The sequence below is a fragment of the Amphiprion ocellaris genome, chromosome 24, assembly GCF_022539595.1.
Source record: "Amphiprion ocellaris isolate individual 3 ecotype Okinawa chromosome 24, ASM2253959v1, whole genome shotgun sequence".
Taxonomy (NCBI): domain Eukaryota; kingdom Metazoa; phylum Chordata; class Actinopteri; family Pomacentridae; genus Amphiprion; species Amphiprion ocellaris.
Window position 1 is genome coordinate 20,700,322 of NC_072789.1, and position 15,933 is coordinate 20,716,254.

The 15,933-nt window shown below is 38.2% G+C and overlaps 1 protein-coding gene across 2 annotated transcripts in view; it reads right to left on the reverse strand.

Moving 5' to 3' along the window:
- aox6 (aldehyde oxidase 6) overlaps positions 1 to 15,933 on the reverse strand; it is a 32,464-nt gene that overhangs the window by 8,890 nt on the left and 7,641 nt on the right. For both annotated transcript variants that reach the window (XM_055008135.1, XM_023273677.3), the window contains 21 exons: positions 15,435 to 15,496; positions 15,274 to 15,351; positions 14,136 to 14,216; positions 13,911 to 14,055; positions 13,066 to 13,158; positions 12,833 to 12,984; positions 11,196 to 11,289; positions 10,986 to 11,095; positions 9,915 to 10,099; positions 9,665 to 9,827; positions 9,508 to 9,585; positions 8,234 to 8,403; positions 8,024 to 8,150; positions 6,748 to 6,870; positions 6,569 to 6,665; positions 6,349 to 6,473; positions 4,869 to 5,002; positions 3,798 to 3,885; positions 1,890 to 1,976; positions 1,259 to 1,450; positions 956 to 1,183 (listed from right to left, as the gene is read on the reverse strand). In XM_055008135.1, coding sequence (XP_054864110.1) covers positions 956 to 1,183; positions 1,259 to 1,450; positions 1,890 to 1,976; positions 3,798 to 3,885; positions 4,869 to 5,002; positions 6,349 to 6,473; positions 6,569 to 6,665; positions 6,748 to 6,870; positions 8,024 to 8,150; positions 8,234 to 8,403; positions 9,508 to 9,585; positions 9,665 to 9,827; positions 9,915 to 10,099; positions 10,986 to 11,095; positions 11,196 to 11,289; positions 12,833 to 12,984; positions 13,066 to 13,158; positions 13,911 to 14,055; positions 14,136 to 14,216; positions 15,274 to 15,351; positions 15,435 to 15,496 — 2,612 coding nt within the window. The remainder of the gene's footprint in view (positions 1 to 955; positions 1,184 to 1,258; positions 1,451 to 1,889; positions 1,977 to 3,797; positions 3,886 to 4,868; positions 5,003 to 6,348; positions 6,474 to 6,568; positions 6,666 to 6,747; positions 6,871 to 8,023; positions 8,151 to 8,233; positions 8,404 to 9,507; positions 9,586 to 9,664; positions 9,828 to 9,914; positions 10,100 to 10,985; positions 11,096 to 11,195; positions 11,290 to 12,832; positions 12,985 to 13,065; positions 13,159 to 13,910; positions 14,056 to 14,135; positions 14,217 to 15,273; positions 15,352 to 15,434; positions 15,497 to 15,933) is intronic.

Consider the following 15,933-nt stretch of genomic DNA (forward strand, 5'->3'; position numbering starts at 1 on the left):
GAGAATCGCTTACCTGGGGAGCACATGGCACTAGGATGTACTATGGGAAGAAGGCAAGCATTGGGCAACGTTCTGCTGGGAAACCTTGGGTCCTGTCATCCATGTGGATGTTACTTTGACACGTATCACCTACCTAAGTGTTGCTGCAGACCATGTACACTCTTTCATGGAGACGGTATTCCCTGATGGCCTCTTTCAGCAGGATAATGCACCATACCACGAATCAAAAACGGTTCAAGAACGGTTTGAGGAGCACAACAACCAGGTTGAGGTGTTGACTTGGCCTCCAAATTCCCCAGATCTCAAACCAATCCAGCATCTGTGGATGCGAGATGTGCTGGACAAACAAGTCCGATCCATGGAGGCCCCACTTTGCAACTTCCAGGGCTTAAAGGATCTGATGCTAACCACATGGTGCAGATACCACAGAACACCTTCAGGGTTTAGTGGAGTCCAGATACCACAGCACACCTTCAGGGTCTAGTGGAGTCCAGATACCACAGCACACCTTGAAGAGTCTAGTGGAGTCCAGATACCACAGCACATCTTCAGGGTCTAGTGGAGTCCAGATACCACAGCACACCTTGAAGAGTCTAGTGGAGTCCAGATACCACAGCACATCTTCAGGGTCTAGTGGAGTCCAGATACCACAACAGACCTTCAGGGTTTAGTGGAGTCCAGATACCACAGCACACCTTCAGGGTCTAGTGGAGTCCAGATACCACAGCACACCTTGAAGAGTCTAGTGGAGTCCAGATACCACAGCACATCTTCAGGGTCTAGTGGAGTCCAGATACCACAACAGACCTTCAGGGTCTAGTGGAGTCCAGATACCACAGCACACCTTGAAGAGTCTAGTGGAGTCCATGGCTTGACAGATCACCAAATACTAGTCAGGTGGTCACAATGTTCTGCCTGATCGGTGTAAATGAGCGACCAAATGAAGCCCACAGACCTGATTGAGGAAGCTCTCTGCGAAGGCGACGCCGTATTTGATGGGAATGATGGACATCCCTCTCTTCTTCCAACGACTCTGCTGGTTGAACTGGTCGACGGCTTTACGTCTGGCGCTGTAGTCACACTTGAGCTTACACTCGTCCCAGCAGCGCAGAAAGTTCTCGGGGCTGAACTCCAGCTTGTAGTGGGTGACTGACGGGCCCCTGTACATGTTGATCTCATGGATCTGAAGAATTGAAAGCAGGAAGTTACTTTATGAACTAGACGACACGGTTCCTGAAGCTGAGCGTTGCGGTTCGACCTCGTCCGCGGGGCGTCCCAGCACCGCTGCCACGTCATTGACCATGTTCTCCACCATCAAGAGGCCCTGAGGCACGCCGAAGCCTCTGAAGGCGGTGTTGGAGGGCAGGTTGGTCCTGCAGGCGGCACCACGTCCTCGCAGGTTGGGGATGTTGTAAACGTTGTCCATGTGAACCAGCATCTTCTCGACGACCTGAGAAAATACAAACATCTACAGCAGCGGTCTCAGACCTTTTTTGCATCAGAGACTGGTTTCAAGTCAGACAATTTTCTACGGACCGGTCGTTGCTCACCTGACAAATAATAATCCTGTTTTTCCATTAATAAAGTGCCCTATTCCTAAATATCTATTTACTTTTTTCTTCTATCTCAGCATGGAGTCTCTCCCTCTTTTCAAAGAAGCTCTGCAGAGACGTTTGCTTTTTGTTACATTCATTTATTCATTTATTATCAGTAAGTGTAAGAAACAAGCACAGACAGAAGTGACGGGAAGACGATCCGGTCATCTGTCAAAATAGAACACCCTGCAGACGTTTCTATTCTCTGTGTTGTTGAACGCGGATTTAGACAAAAAAAACCCTAAAAGAATCTCATGAATTTCCTACATCAGAGCAAAAATGTGCTGGACCTACCAAAACAGATTCGTCTATAGTGTTGCCAGCGTTGGTGAAGTACTCCATATCTGCAGCCACAATCCTGCCGTCATTCATGAAGCCCACCTGAAACAAACAGTGAGGCTCATTTTTGGGTTTTTAGTGGTTTCTGAACAACAGTGGAGCTCAGCGGCAATGAAGAATCAGAGAAATCAGATGTATTTGCAGATATATTTATTGTTGCTTTGGGTCTTTTCATTGATTTTGTTGTTAAAAATATAGAAATGCAATAAATAATGAGACTTTTCTATCTTTAAATGGGTTTTTCCCTGTTAAAAGGGTGTTTTCCTTGCCACTGTCGCCTTTTGGCTTGCTCTGGGGTTCAGGCATATGGGTTCTGTAAAGCGTCTCGAGACAATTTGACTGTAATTGGCGCTATATAAATAAAATTGAATTGAAAAAAATTGAATTTAAAATTATAATAACTATTGCAAATGCTCATTGAGTGTTTAAAATACCAAATCTCTCACACAGTTCTTTCTATAATTATGTAGAACCCCAAAAATTACAGCTGTGACTTTAATGTACATTATTTTATTTGAAACAACAAAAAATCTATACCTGTTACAATATGCTATGGTTTGAACTGTGTACATGGCCGTGCAATGTATTCAGGTTACTTAAATAATAACAATAAAAAGTAAATAAATAAGTAAGTAATAATAACAATAATAATAATGTTATTATTAGAATTACTGTTTTTTTTCATTCTTCAATTTAAGACTTTTATTTGGGTGTTTTTTTAATGACTAAATTTCTTATATATTTAATCCTTTTTTTATAGTTATTCTTTTTATTCTGATGCTATTCTATTCATTGTAATTCAATTTTTTTGTCATATTTTCACTTTATTTTCTATTTATTTAGTCCTTATTTTATGATTTAGTTTATCATCTTTTTTGTTATGATGTTTTTTTTCATTTTTAATGTATTTCTACTTTATTCCATAATTTTAGTTTGTTAATTTAAATTGAGTGATTTTGTATTACACTATTGCTATTTTTTCTGTTTGTTTAGTCTTTATTTACTGATATAATTTTGTTTATTTTAAGTAACTGAATTTATTCCTTATTATAGTTTTTCTTTTTTCGAGTTCTTTATTACTTTTTTAAATGAAGCAGAGAGGATGAAGTATGTAAAATCTATACCTGTTATAGTAATATTTACAGCCTGGACTATAGACCCTCAGATATTACAAACAAACAAACAAACAAATAAATAAATATTTACATTGCACAGAAATGGTATAAATTGAAACTAGACTTTTCTTGTTTTAGTTTATTTGTGATTAATATGATTTGATACTTTTTAAAAGAATCCCAGACAAACAAACGTTATCTATTTCATTAGATGGGTTCAGAGTCTAACTTGTGAAAACGTGTTAATTCGCAGCCTTTCTTTGCTAAACTTTCATCAGGTAATAAAAATCTAACGCTGAAATGTTGCGAACACGTGTTGCATGTTAAACTTCTTAGCAAATGCTGAAAATTAGGAACGCTTTTGACCAAATTTGTCACAAATAAAATAAGACACGCACAGATCCAGTCACAATCTTGCCAAAATTTCAAACTCATTTGCAATATATCAGTGTTTTGCTACTATTTGTTGTATGTAGATGTATTTGTGACATATAGTAGAAGCAGGAAGATGAAGCTTGAAAGTGTTTTTTAACTGACTTAGTTTAGATTTAGTGTTGGAATATGTCAAAGACGGCTTCAAATCCCAGATCCTGTGAGTAGATTCATTTAGTCTGAGGTGGATGTTGTTGTAAATCAAAGTTTTGACAAAAGCAACGAGTTAAGGTGGAAAAATGGACCAACTTTTTATCTTCTAAATCATCCTGTGAGCCGCTGCACACTCTGCAGAACCTTAATGCTGTGCTTGTACCTTGTATCTTGCCATGATGGGATGTCGGCCTCCTGTGATCAACATGTCATCGCCTCGCTCCAGGACACAGCGGACGGCACGATTGGTCCTAAAGACAATTACAGAGAAGAAAAAAAATAAAGACTCAAGAACTTTAATTGGTTAGAAAAGAAATGTCTGCTCTTGTTTCGCTGTTTCTGGGTCTTAAGATCAGAGGGCTGAACTACGAGGCCAGATTAGTGGGTTAGCAGGTAGGTTGAGGGTAAACTCAGAGCTTTTAGTACCATGAAGGTGGCTCTCTTTACCTGACTAGATCTCCATGGTAACTGATGCTGCGGAGCTAACCTGGTCCAGGATAAGTTCAGAGTTTAAATTTAAATCGGCTGGAAGAAGAGTCACCCTTCAAAGAAATTGTTTCCTGACGATCATTTATGAGCGGAAAATGCTTTATCTGTAAACATGCTGAGCTTTATACTACCAAAACCACTGAATAAAGTTGTGTAGTTACAGTATCACACGCTGTATGCATCGTGTTGCCATGGTAACCTGACATGTATTTAGTTGCAGAAATCGTATGAATATGTTTTTAAGTTCTTTAAATTTAATGTTATCTTCATTGAAAAAATGCTTTTCTTTCAAAAATAAAGACATTTCTAAGTGACCCCGAACTTTGAATGGTAGTGTGTGAAGGTAACGTTTAACAGTTTTATTGTGCAGCTGTCAGTTATCAAAAATCAGCTGCACTGTTGGGTTAAATAAATACATCATGCACATCCAGTTTTCTACCAGCATTTCTGTCTTACATCATTTCCAGTCGCAGTAACAGTCCTAAATGTTAATATTCGTCATTGTTCTCTATGAACACGATGAACACCATCAGTTCATTTTGAGTAAAAATCACACGATGCGCAAAACGCCTCCTTTTATGTGAACAGAGTTTGAAGCAGAAAACCTCAATTGACAAAGAAAGTTAAAAACCACCTTTGTGATAGCCGTTAACTCTGACTGATGATGTAGTTTTTGTCGGCTTCCACAAAGAAAGCCTGGATATATCAAACTGTCTCTGTCGTTCAGCCCTCTGGTGTGACTTACTTCAAAGCAGCCACAGAGGTGATAGAAACCAAGTGGCTGGTTTTGGTGACTTTCCCTCCGAAAGCGCCGCCGATTCTTTTAACATGACAAGTGACTCTGTTGGACGAGATGCCCAACGTCTCTGCTACTGCCTCCTGCAACGGCAAGAAAACAAATCCTCTGTTCTGCTCTGATTGCTGTTTTCAGATCATCACACCACCAAAATGTGATCATCATCTCTTATTGTACAGTTACAGAACTGTTTGCTGATTAATTGTGTGTGAAGATGGAAAATGAAACAAATAACTGACAAATAAACTAAAAAAAAAAAAAAAATCAAAAGGTGAGATCAGTCCTTTCTATCTCCTAATAAAAGCTTAGTTTCCAATGAATGCTTTAAGTCAGATTTTTCTGTGATGGAATCTTTCAAACACATGAATCTTTGCCACACAAAAACAATCTTCTGTTATGTCAATGTCAGATTTTTTTATGTAGCACTTTTAAAGACCTATGGCCAACCAAAGTGCTTTACAATAAAATAAATCATCAACAATACGAGAACAACAAAAGCAAAACAATCAAACAGTAAAATAAAACAGATAAAACATCCATTAAATGTGACTCTGCTCAGTCAAAGGCCAGGGTGAACAAGCGGGTCTTAAGACGTCATGGATTTACTACAGATTTTCTGGATTTGACTAAATCTGCCAGGTCAAAAATATACACAATATTTGATTAAATGTCCCTCTTCTACTTTAAACTCAACAGCCCCAGAGTATGATACTTCCACCACCTTGCTTAACTCGTTGCGTTACTGTAGATGCGAAAGGTTGCTTGTCACATCTACATTTCACTAAGAAAACTGCCAAAATACGAGGGCTGGTAACAATGAAAAAGCATTTAATGGAACCAATAAAACTACAAATCTGTAACTAAGTCCTTCCATATGGACATTTTTGAGAAAAATCTTAGAAGAAACTAGAAAAGACTTCGATGTTTTCAGCGGCTTTCTGTAGAGCCTAGACTTGTAGCTTTCCTTAATAAAATATCATGGTTGAAAGCAAGCAAAACATGTCAGAAATGAGCATTTAAAAACTAAACCAAAGTAACCTGAAAGCTTTATAAAGCCAATAATTTAAATAATGTGTGACGTTTTAAAAACTTTCTCAGTCTTTCTGCTTTGAGATATAATTTTCTGTATCTCAAACTTAGATTTTTTTTAACTTATCCATTTTTGACTTGATTTAATATTTTAATTTGACTCTCTTTTACAAATTTCTGGCTTTTTTGTGCAGATTTTTGCTGCTGTCTGACTGGTAACTTGTGCAACACTTCGGTTAACTCAGGTTGTTTTAAATGTGACGTACAAATAAACTTGATTTGACTCATCGTCTGGCAGTTTCAAGTCCAGAAAATCAGCTTTTCCGTCAAGATTCACTGCTAGTTTTGAGAAAATTCGAGTCAAGAGTCAGGAAACTCAAACAAAACCATCTCGGTGTACCTGAATAGCACTGGGCGACTGAGTGGACACGTAAACATCGAACTCCATCTCCTCGCCCACAGGAACAACCAGCATGCTCTGAGTCTCCATGTAGAAATGCTCCTGGCCTCCCATTCGCATCTCGCCTGAGGAAAGCGACCACAAAGAGGAACTAAAAACACTGCTGAGTGCCTGCTTCTGCTTTTATTTGCCACAGTTAGATTTAAAATGAAAGTCTGACCTTCGTAAATCTGATCAACTTTTTCAAAAGCTTCGGTCACGTTCCCTCGCTCGATCAACCGCCGAGGCTCATAATAAGACGACTTTTCGATGGCTTCCTTTGACAGAGAGCGAAGACGAACACAGTGAGGATCCAAACATCTGGAAACAAGCGGCTGGAAGTCCACAACTATGACCCACCTCTATGGTGAAAATGGGATCTGGCAGGTCTTCGTAGCTGATCTTCACGGCCGCAACTCCTCGTTTAGCGTGAACCCTGGAATCAGCGACGACTGCACAAATTATCTGACCGATGCAAGAAACCTGCAGAGAAACGGCAAAGCAGAAAAACCCACGGCAGGGAGTTACCAGGTTCCTGTGACAGTTTAACAAAGCTGGAAGGAAAAGCGACACAAATAGATCGTAGTGTGGCTCCACAAATCTGAGAAATTGTGTTTGTTGAGAAAATTACACAAGTGCACTATTATATGTATAAAATTAGGTTTCAGAGCTATAAATTCAAGCTATATCTGCCAAGGAGCAAAAGGTATCGGCTGAAATTTAACCTTCTGAACTCAAATCAGTGTCTTTTTTTGTCTCACTCTTGTCATATTTCAGATCCTCTATGGAAACAGAACAACCATGAAGGAGAGAGAAATCAGTCTTCTGTCAGTACGACACAGTTATGATGCTAATAATGCTTGAATAATCATTAAAAGGGACAAAAATTGACTGCAATCAACACTTTTTTACATTACCAACACTTACAAATAAGTACACAGACTACGTTTACATAGTACAGCAAATTTTTTGTTTTTTTCCAGAATCTACTTTGAGCAAACGGTTTATTTGGGCTTCTTTTTAAAAAAAATGAGACCATGTAGAATGAGGCAATTTTGATGAAATGTCCCGATTAGATTTGGTTACTCATTTAGAAATGCTAAAACTGTTAAAAATTGATTGTTTCGATAAATGGCAGAATTTTTAAGGTTTTATTTTCAGATAACAAGCAAAGAGAACTCCAAAAGGTCTTCTGTGCAGAATGACACAGTTACAATGCGGTAAATCATTAAAAAAAGAAAAAAGAACTTGAATTTCTTAGATTATTTTCTCACAAAAAAAAAAACCTGGAATCAACATGTACAACGGTCTTCCAGAAAAACAGATTTTACAGTGGGTGTCACAAGAAAATCTGTCATGTTTTTATGGAAATATTCTGAAATTTGGAGGAATTCTGGCTCGTAAACCGAAGAAGAAATATATCAGTTTCTGCACTATTTCCTGCTCAACAGTCAACCTCAAGCTCTGTTGTACTGAAGCTCAGATATCTTTGAATTGGAGTACTTTCAACAGCAAGATACCTAATTGCTGATTCTAGTACAAAACTAAACTAGGTGAATTAATTTAACGTGTATTTAAAGCTGTTCTTCCCTATCTAGTTGTGAAGAAGTGATTCAAACACATGCAAACACTCTACCTCGGTCTCAGCCATCAGCTCCTCCTCCTGACCAGACATTGGCCGGAATTTCATCCCAGGAATATCGTGGGCTGTGACGACGTCGACCACACCGGGAAGCTGCAGGGCCTGACTGACATCCACGGCTCTGTTGGACAAAAAAAAAATTAAACATCAGAAGTTGAGTCAGAGGAAACGGAAAACTCCACAGAAGTGCCTTTTTCTGCTTACGTGATCTTAGCGTGTGCTCGAGAGCTGGTGACGAGTCCCAGGAAAAGCTCCCCGTCTGTTTTGGGGATGTCGTCGCAGTAGACGGCCTCGCCGGTGGCGTGGCCGACGGCAGAGCGATGCATGATGGGACGTCCCACCGGGTCCTGGGCGCTCTGGTCCTTTGACACAGCCTGAGGAAGACGAGGAAGCAGTCCGGTGTTTTTAAAGTCTGATACAGGCTTTGGGACTAGTGTCAACAATTACAAAGCAACAAAAATGAGATTTCCAACACACTTAGTAAAAACGCAGGATTGCTACTTCAAAAGGCATCTTAAATAGGCTAAAGCAGCCCCAGAGCATGATGCTGCCGCCACCATGCTTAACAATAGGTTTGTTGTTTTGGGGGTATTTAGTAAAAACGAGGATTATTAGCAGGATTGCTACTTCAAAATACACTTTAAATAGACTACAGAACAATAATACAACACCAGCACTGGTCCATAAACATCACAGACAGAGCAGAAGATATAGTTAGTTGACAAAGAAGTGCACAAAAAGCTCCTTTATTATGAGTTTTTTCTCTGTCACGACCGTATATATCATGGATGTCTTTAGTTTCCAATGAATCCTTTTACTTTGAATTTTCTATGATGGAATCTTTGAAACATGTGAATCTTTGTTATACAAAAACAAGGTTCTTTCATAGATTTATTATAGATTTTCTGGATTTGACCAAAATATACATACAACAATGTTAATAGTTGTTTAAATGTCCCGTTTTGTATTTTCAACTCAACAAGCATAATGCTGCCACCACCGTGTTCGACTCATGACATTATTGTAGATGCAAAAGGATGTTTGTCACACTTGCATAACACCAAATAAACACAAAAACATGATGGCTTAGTAACAATGAAAACACATTTAAAGAAAACACAGGTTGCCGCAGTTTGATATAAAATCATCACATGCGAATTTTCAACATTTAAGGTTGTGGTAAAGAAACTAATAAAAAGGAGTTGTGGAAACTGCAAATATGGGCTGAACAATTTTTGTGCGACATCTCGTCTGTACTACTGTGAATTAATTGAAATACGTACGCAATAAAGCTGCCTATCTATCCGCTAAGTAAGCCTTGAAAATAGATAAAAGTTAGCAATCCTGTTTTCTTTAACTAAATATTTGGGAACAGAAAGTAATCATTATTTTCTCATTATAACACTTGGATTAGGATGTAGAATACAGTTTTACTACTTTCACAGCTGGTTTAAAAGGAATAAGTGATATTTTCCAACCTGGAACTCCTGCAGGCTGGGCTGTATTTCTCTGGGTAACGGCCAAATCTTCTCCGGCACCTCGTCTTTGATCACATTCTGTAAAAATAAAAATAAATATCCTACAGGATCGACTACTTTGGAGAGCATCACATCAGAGGAACTACATGTGTTGTACCGTGTCTCTAAGCTTCTGCAGGACCTCCAGGTGGAACTTGAAGAGGAGGCTGAGAGTCAAGGAGCGACGAAACTCAACTTTACCTCCAGGAGCCGATGGAGGCAGAACCAGCTCATCCAGAATGATGTCATAAGCTTTGCTGAGGGTTTCATCATCCCACGGCCTGCAGGAGGGAACCAGAGGAGTGTGGATTAGATCTTTCATACTTCAGCCAAGTTGAGAAAATAACGAACAACGAGAATTTTGATACTTTGCAACGATGGCTGTGCAGGTTTTGGCGGCGCTAACGGTGGTCGGACCCATTCCTCCGTAGTATAAACTGACATCCTGAACCACTCTGGATCCCTCCGAGAAAAACACCCTCATCCCCGTCGACACGGTGGCGAAGGACGCCTCCTTCCTCGGCGCCTGGCGGAAAGCTCGAACAAACTCCCCCTGCAGGACAGACGAGGCAGCTTCAGTTAGCTGCAGTATTCCACCTTAAATCATCAAAGCGAAAATGTGGATTTCTATGAAGATATCTGAACATTTTAGGTCAATATATCAAATGCGTTCTGAGAAAAAAAATTGGAAAACATTGCCCGATGTTGTGTTTAAAGATCTTCATATTTCAACTCACCCACAACTACACATTATTTGATTTATTTGTCCAATATTGCAGATTCTGAATCAATGACATGATGAGAAATTATTGAAAATTTCAGGCTTTTATTTTTAATAGTTCCTGAGAGGATGTCAATTTAATATAGTCTTTAAAAAAAAAAAACAAAAAAAAAAACAACGCAAACAAAAAAAGGCTGAAAGTTCAATTGACAGGATTCTTTTTTATTTATTTTTTTAATCTCGGGGTGTGTTTGATAAACTAAGCTAAAATTTCAAAGTCACCATTTTAAATGTATATAATAATATATATATAATAAGGCACCTGATGATTTAAGGTGGAATAACCCACTTGGTGCTGGAACTAAAAAATAAAATAAGAATAATAATCCAATGTGATTTATGATTTATTTAAATTGCTTTCATTTCTGTGTTAACTCATTAAAATATCACATTTAAAATTTGAAAGCATAACAAAAGCAGAAACTAGCGATTGGAAACTGTACTGAAGACATCTGGAAGCTTTAAAAAGCCATAAATTTGAATAATATGTGAGTTTTTAGAAATTTCTCAAACACGTAGAGCTTTAATTTGTGGTGCGGGTTCAAATTAACTGAATCAGTTACGATTGTTTAATTTTTTAACGAATACTGGAGTAGAATGAGCTCTGAAATGGACAAAAAATATAACTACAAGTTACAAAAAGAGAGAATTTGTGTACCTTTCTGGTGAACGGGATGAAAACCGACACGACAATCTCTTCAGGGTTCAGGATGGTTTTTCCAAAGCCCATGAAGAAGTCTTGATTCAGGGGAACCTCTCGTCTTCCTCCTGGTGGATTCAAACAGGACTTGTTGGGTTTTCTACTCAGCACAGATTATTTTTCTTTATCTTTCATTTCAGTGTCTGAAACAAAGTGGAGGCGACTCACCGCTGGAGATGACGCTGACTTTGCAGTTGCCGGCAGCAAGAACAGGGTTCAGGTCTGAGTTGGGATAAGCGCTCACAATGTTCCCTCCGAGAGACTGAATACATAAAAACACAAATATTCATAATTAAAGAGGCATTTTTATAAGAATGATTCAAGGATGGAGATATTCCACATTATTTCAGGTCTGACTTTGAACCACAACTCAGTTTTCAAACCAGATAAAGGCTCCATACATTTTTAAAATATTTTCTTCCTTGAAAGGTATTAAAAAGGGCTTTTATTTAGGTTTTATGCAGAAATCTCTAATTTAAGAGCTCACTATAGCTAAGAAATCAAAAAGAAAATGACGATTAAATATTTATAAATATCAGACGCATTTCCAGATTGTCCAAGACTCTCCATAAGTTGAAAGCTTCCTCTACAAAATATATAAACACCAAGGAAATTGGTATTTTCAGTGGAAAAGAACGAAATCTCAGTTTTCTGTCACATAGATTATAGATTTTTAATCACTTCTGTCATGAGGAAACTTAAGGATAACTGCAATCTTTGGCATGAGAGGAAACAGTTTTTTGGATTCATTTTTATTGCAATATAAAGCACAGAAAGTTGAATTTCTTGGATAATTTTTGACTTTTTTATGTTTGTTTTGTTTACGCCTTTTTCCCCGTCTGCTCAGTGTAAACACTGCCTGCAGTTCTTTCATTTTTGATCACGTGACTGTAGCTCACAGTTGAATCATTTATAAGTTCTCAGTTGGGTTGACAAATGGAGAATTTTTTGTTTTTTTCCTGAATTTTTTTCGTGCAAACCAATTATTTTTGGCCTTTTGTTAAAAAATGTGACATGTGGAATAAAGTAATTTTGATGAAAGTTCAGTAGGTTATTATGTGTATTTCTGGCCACGGGTAAAAAGGCTGCAAACAAAAGACGGATGATGCATGTTGGTCCAAAAATAAATAACTGGACAGATGTGACAATGAAAATCTAAATGATGGAGAAGGTTTCTTTATCTCCCAACTTAAAAATTTTCAGACAACAGATTGAAAAAAAAATGGGTGCAGTTTGTCAAACTTCTGAGACAGAATAATGAACTAAAGCAACATCCACTATTTATCTTTTCCTCACTGTATTGTGTTTAAATATTGGAACGTGCAACTAAGAAAACTGCCACATGCACTTTTATTTATTGTATTCCTTTAATATTTCTCTTCATGTATAATGGAAATATGTATGGAAATGTTATGTTTTATGTCATTCTAATGATGCCATTCTGCCCAGGAGACATTTCTGAGATTTTTAACTTTCTAGTCCTGGTTGTTGTGTTTCCATAGAGGTGCAGGACTTTAATTTGCAGTGAAAAATGAGTCCACAGTGAGGAAAAACATGACCAAAACCTGCAGGAGGTTCTGAAGATTAAGGGATTCTGTATGTTTGTGCAAAATAAATGATGGAAATTCTTTAGAGTCTTGCACAATTAAAACCAAAATATCAGTTGAATTTAATGATAAGTGATCAGTTTTGGTATACAATAAATAAAAGGTGTGTTTTTTTCGTTTAGTCCAACAGAAACAGGAGGTTTGAATGGAAGCACTGTCTGAATCCGCATTAATAAAACAACAGTGAAGCCTCCTTACAGCAACATTTCGGATCTGCTGGTTTCCCAGGTTCCCCAGCTGCTGGTTCAGGGATCTGAGCAGCTCCGTCTTCTCCTCTGGGAACTGAGGAACCAGCTTCTCCAGCAGAGAACGAACCTCGGACAGACTGCAGCCGGCACCGACCCAAACACCTGCAGAGAAAGGAAGGAGTTCATCAAGAAAGGTTGGCAAAAGTCTCATATTATGAATGAAAAACCAAACAGGTCGCCCACCCTGAGGTGTCTCAGAGACCTCAAACAGCTCCTTCACTCTGCTTGGAGAGATGATCAGCGGATGCAGGACGCCTTTGAACTTGATGTCTGGACCTTTAACACAAAGAAAACACATCAGTGTTTAGTTTATCAGCTAATCGCCTAAACCACACGACATCCAGCTTGTAAACGCATATCTGATTCTCTGTAAACAGAGATAATTCAACTTTATGACCCTGACTTTTCCACAACTCAAACCCTGCCAATCAACATCATGTCATACATACATATATAACTTAACAAATTGACACTGTTGTCAGAGCAAGTTTCTTTCAATTGCACCTTTTAGCCAAAGTCAAGCCTTTCTTAAACCGCACCGACCTTGAAAAAGCCATTCATGCGTTCATCAGCTCCAGACTGGACTACTGCAATGCACTTTACATTGGCATCTCTTCTATGACTTTTATTTCTTTTACAGGTATATTTGCATATTTATGCACATTTTAGTTTGTAATTTTGATTTTGGTGCCTTTGTGATGCTTTGGGAACAATACTGGTGCTTTTTCACACAACCTAATGTACATCACATGTGTGTTTATATCCATTATCGTGATGATGTGCAGTTCAGATTTGTTGTGAAAAGTAACTCGGTCAGACCTTGTATGTTTGCCGTTCCAATTTTTTTTTTAAAAAGTCACCAAGCTGCTTATTCAGACATGAAGTTGGCATTAAGACGATGACGTAAATCTTGTAAAACTTTCAAAATCCTCACGTTTTTCTTGGTTCACCTTTGCCACTGCATAAATCCTGAGCTATAAGTTGATAATATCTTTGAATATCTCTTGAAGCCAGATTCTACCGCTGACCTATGTTGGTGTTGCCCATCACCAGTGGAGCTTTGGGGTGTTTGGCCTTCAGCTGGACCAGCTCCTCCAGAGAGGTGGGGGACACCCAGGTCGTCCTCTCCCCGTAGAAGGTGAGCGTTTCTGGGTTCGCTGTCTCCGCCATCAGCTGTGCAGAAAAAAAAAGGGTAATATTTTTCACATTTAGTACAACTCCAATGAGCCTGTGTGCCGATTCTGACGACTTACAATCAGTTCTGGAGGGAAGATCAGCTCCTGCGTCGGGTCCAACGGCAGAAACTCTTCTTTCTCAAACAGCCGTGGCTTTTCCTGCAGACCAGGAAAAGCCATTATTATTTACCTGGCAATTAAAGCCACCTAATGTGATATTAAAGCCACTGAAAACTACGAAAAATGTCATTAAATAATGAAGGCGTAATGTAACATCTGTAATTTTTTAATATGTTTTCAACGGATATAAAGATGTTCCCTTCAAAAAGTTTTTAAAAAAATCAACACAATACTGTTAAAATGTTCTAAAAAGAGGATTTTCCAGCACAAAGTTAACTTGCCTGTGGCACTAAATAACATTCAGAAATAACAAAACTAAGTTGTTTCAGCAACACAAATTTGGTTGGAATTGAGTGGATTTTTCATTTTTTGAGTTTTATTGTTTTAATTCTTGCAAAAAATAAAAAAATCAGGATAAGCTATTGACATGATTACAACTTTTCCTTGATGTTTCTGTGAAATTCAGTAAAAAAAAAAATCTGCCAAATCCTGTGAAAAAAAAATCAACTGGTGACGCTTTAAAAGAACAGCTGAAGTTATCAAATTTAACACTGAGGGCCTTTTTTCAAAGTGCAGAACTCAAAAAGCATTTGAAGCAGACTTGTGGGATTTTACAAGATTCAAAGGTTTAGGGATAAGTTTTTGAATTATTTTTTTCAAGAAAATCAATGACATGAACTGGGAGGCCAGAGGTGAGCTGAACAGAAAGAAATAAGGGTATGACAGGTAATAATAAGAAGTTAAATGACAAAAAAAGGCAAATAAGATGAGTAAAAGAGAAGAAAAAGGACAGTTTGGGAAAACAAAGAGCTGAAATTAGAAACTGAGGAGTTCTGTGCGAGGACTAAAAGGAAAAACAGGGCAGAAATATCAGAACATGAGACGAAAAAGGCAGAAAGAACGAACAAAGTAAATAGTCTTCTTAAAAAAAAATCTTCTGTGTATATAATGTTCTCTGTGTTTTTGCACTGTGTGTTTCTATTTATTCTGTACTGCCTTTATTACTATTTTTTTCTCCTTGGAGCTTCTGTAACGGTGAACTTTCCCCACTGGGGGATCAATAAAGTTTATCTTATCTTATCAAAGTTGAACTCACCTCCTCGGGTTTTTCAGGGTTTCCGTCTCCGTTGCGGCAACAGTTTGCGTCTCCATTCGCCTGGCAGCAGTTGGCTTCCTGGCGGCGTTAATTTAAAAGTGTTTGAGTGTTTCAGGTCTGAAATCAAAGCTCCAGTCATTGATTAATCCAGAGTTACATACCTGACAGAAGGTCCTGCAGCCATCAACAATCGGCCGATATCCGGTGCAACGACACAGATTACCTGGAAAAACGACAACAACAACAAACACTGAGGACAATTTGCAGATTTAGGTTCACTTTTCAAAATATTCCAGGGAGATTTTGAGCAGACATGATCAAGGAATTACAATATTTATTAATAAGAGAAGCAGCAGGCGTCGGTTTCTTTTTCCATCGGGGCTTAAAAAAGCTTTTTTCTGCTTAATTTCTGGGTTTAAAAAAATGTAATCCATGCAATTTAGCTCGAAAAAAAAGGAAAGTTGTTAATTCTGAAACTTGTCACATATCTTTGTCTGAATTAAATACACTATAACTGTGCTAAACACCATCTTAGTGACTAAGTCTTAACATGTAGCTGAGATCTGCTTTGCATTAAAACAGCTGCCACATGCAACTTTATCTAGTTGTGTAAAAATATATTCATTTTTTCTTCTTTTACTGAAATCAGACCACATTATG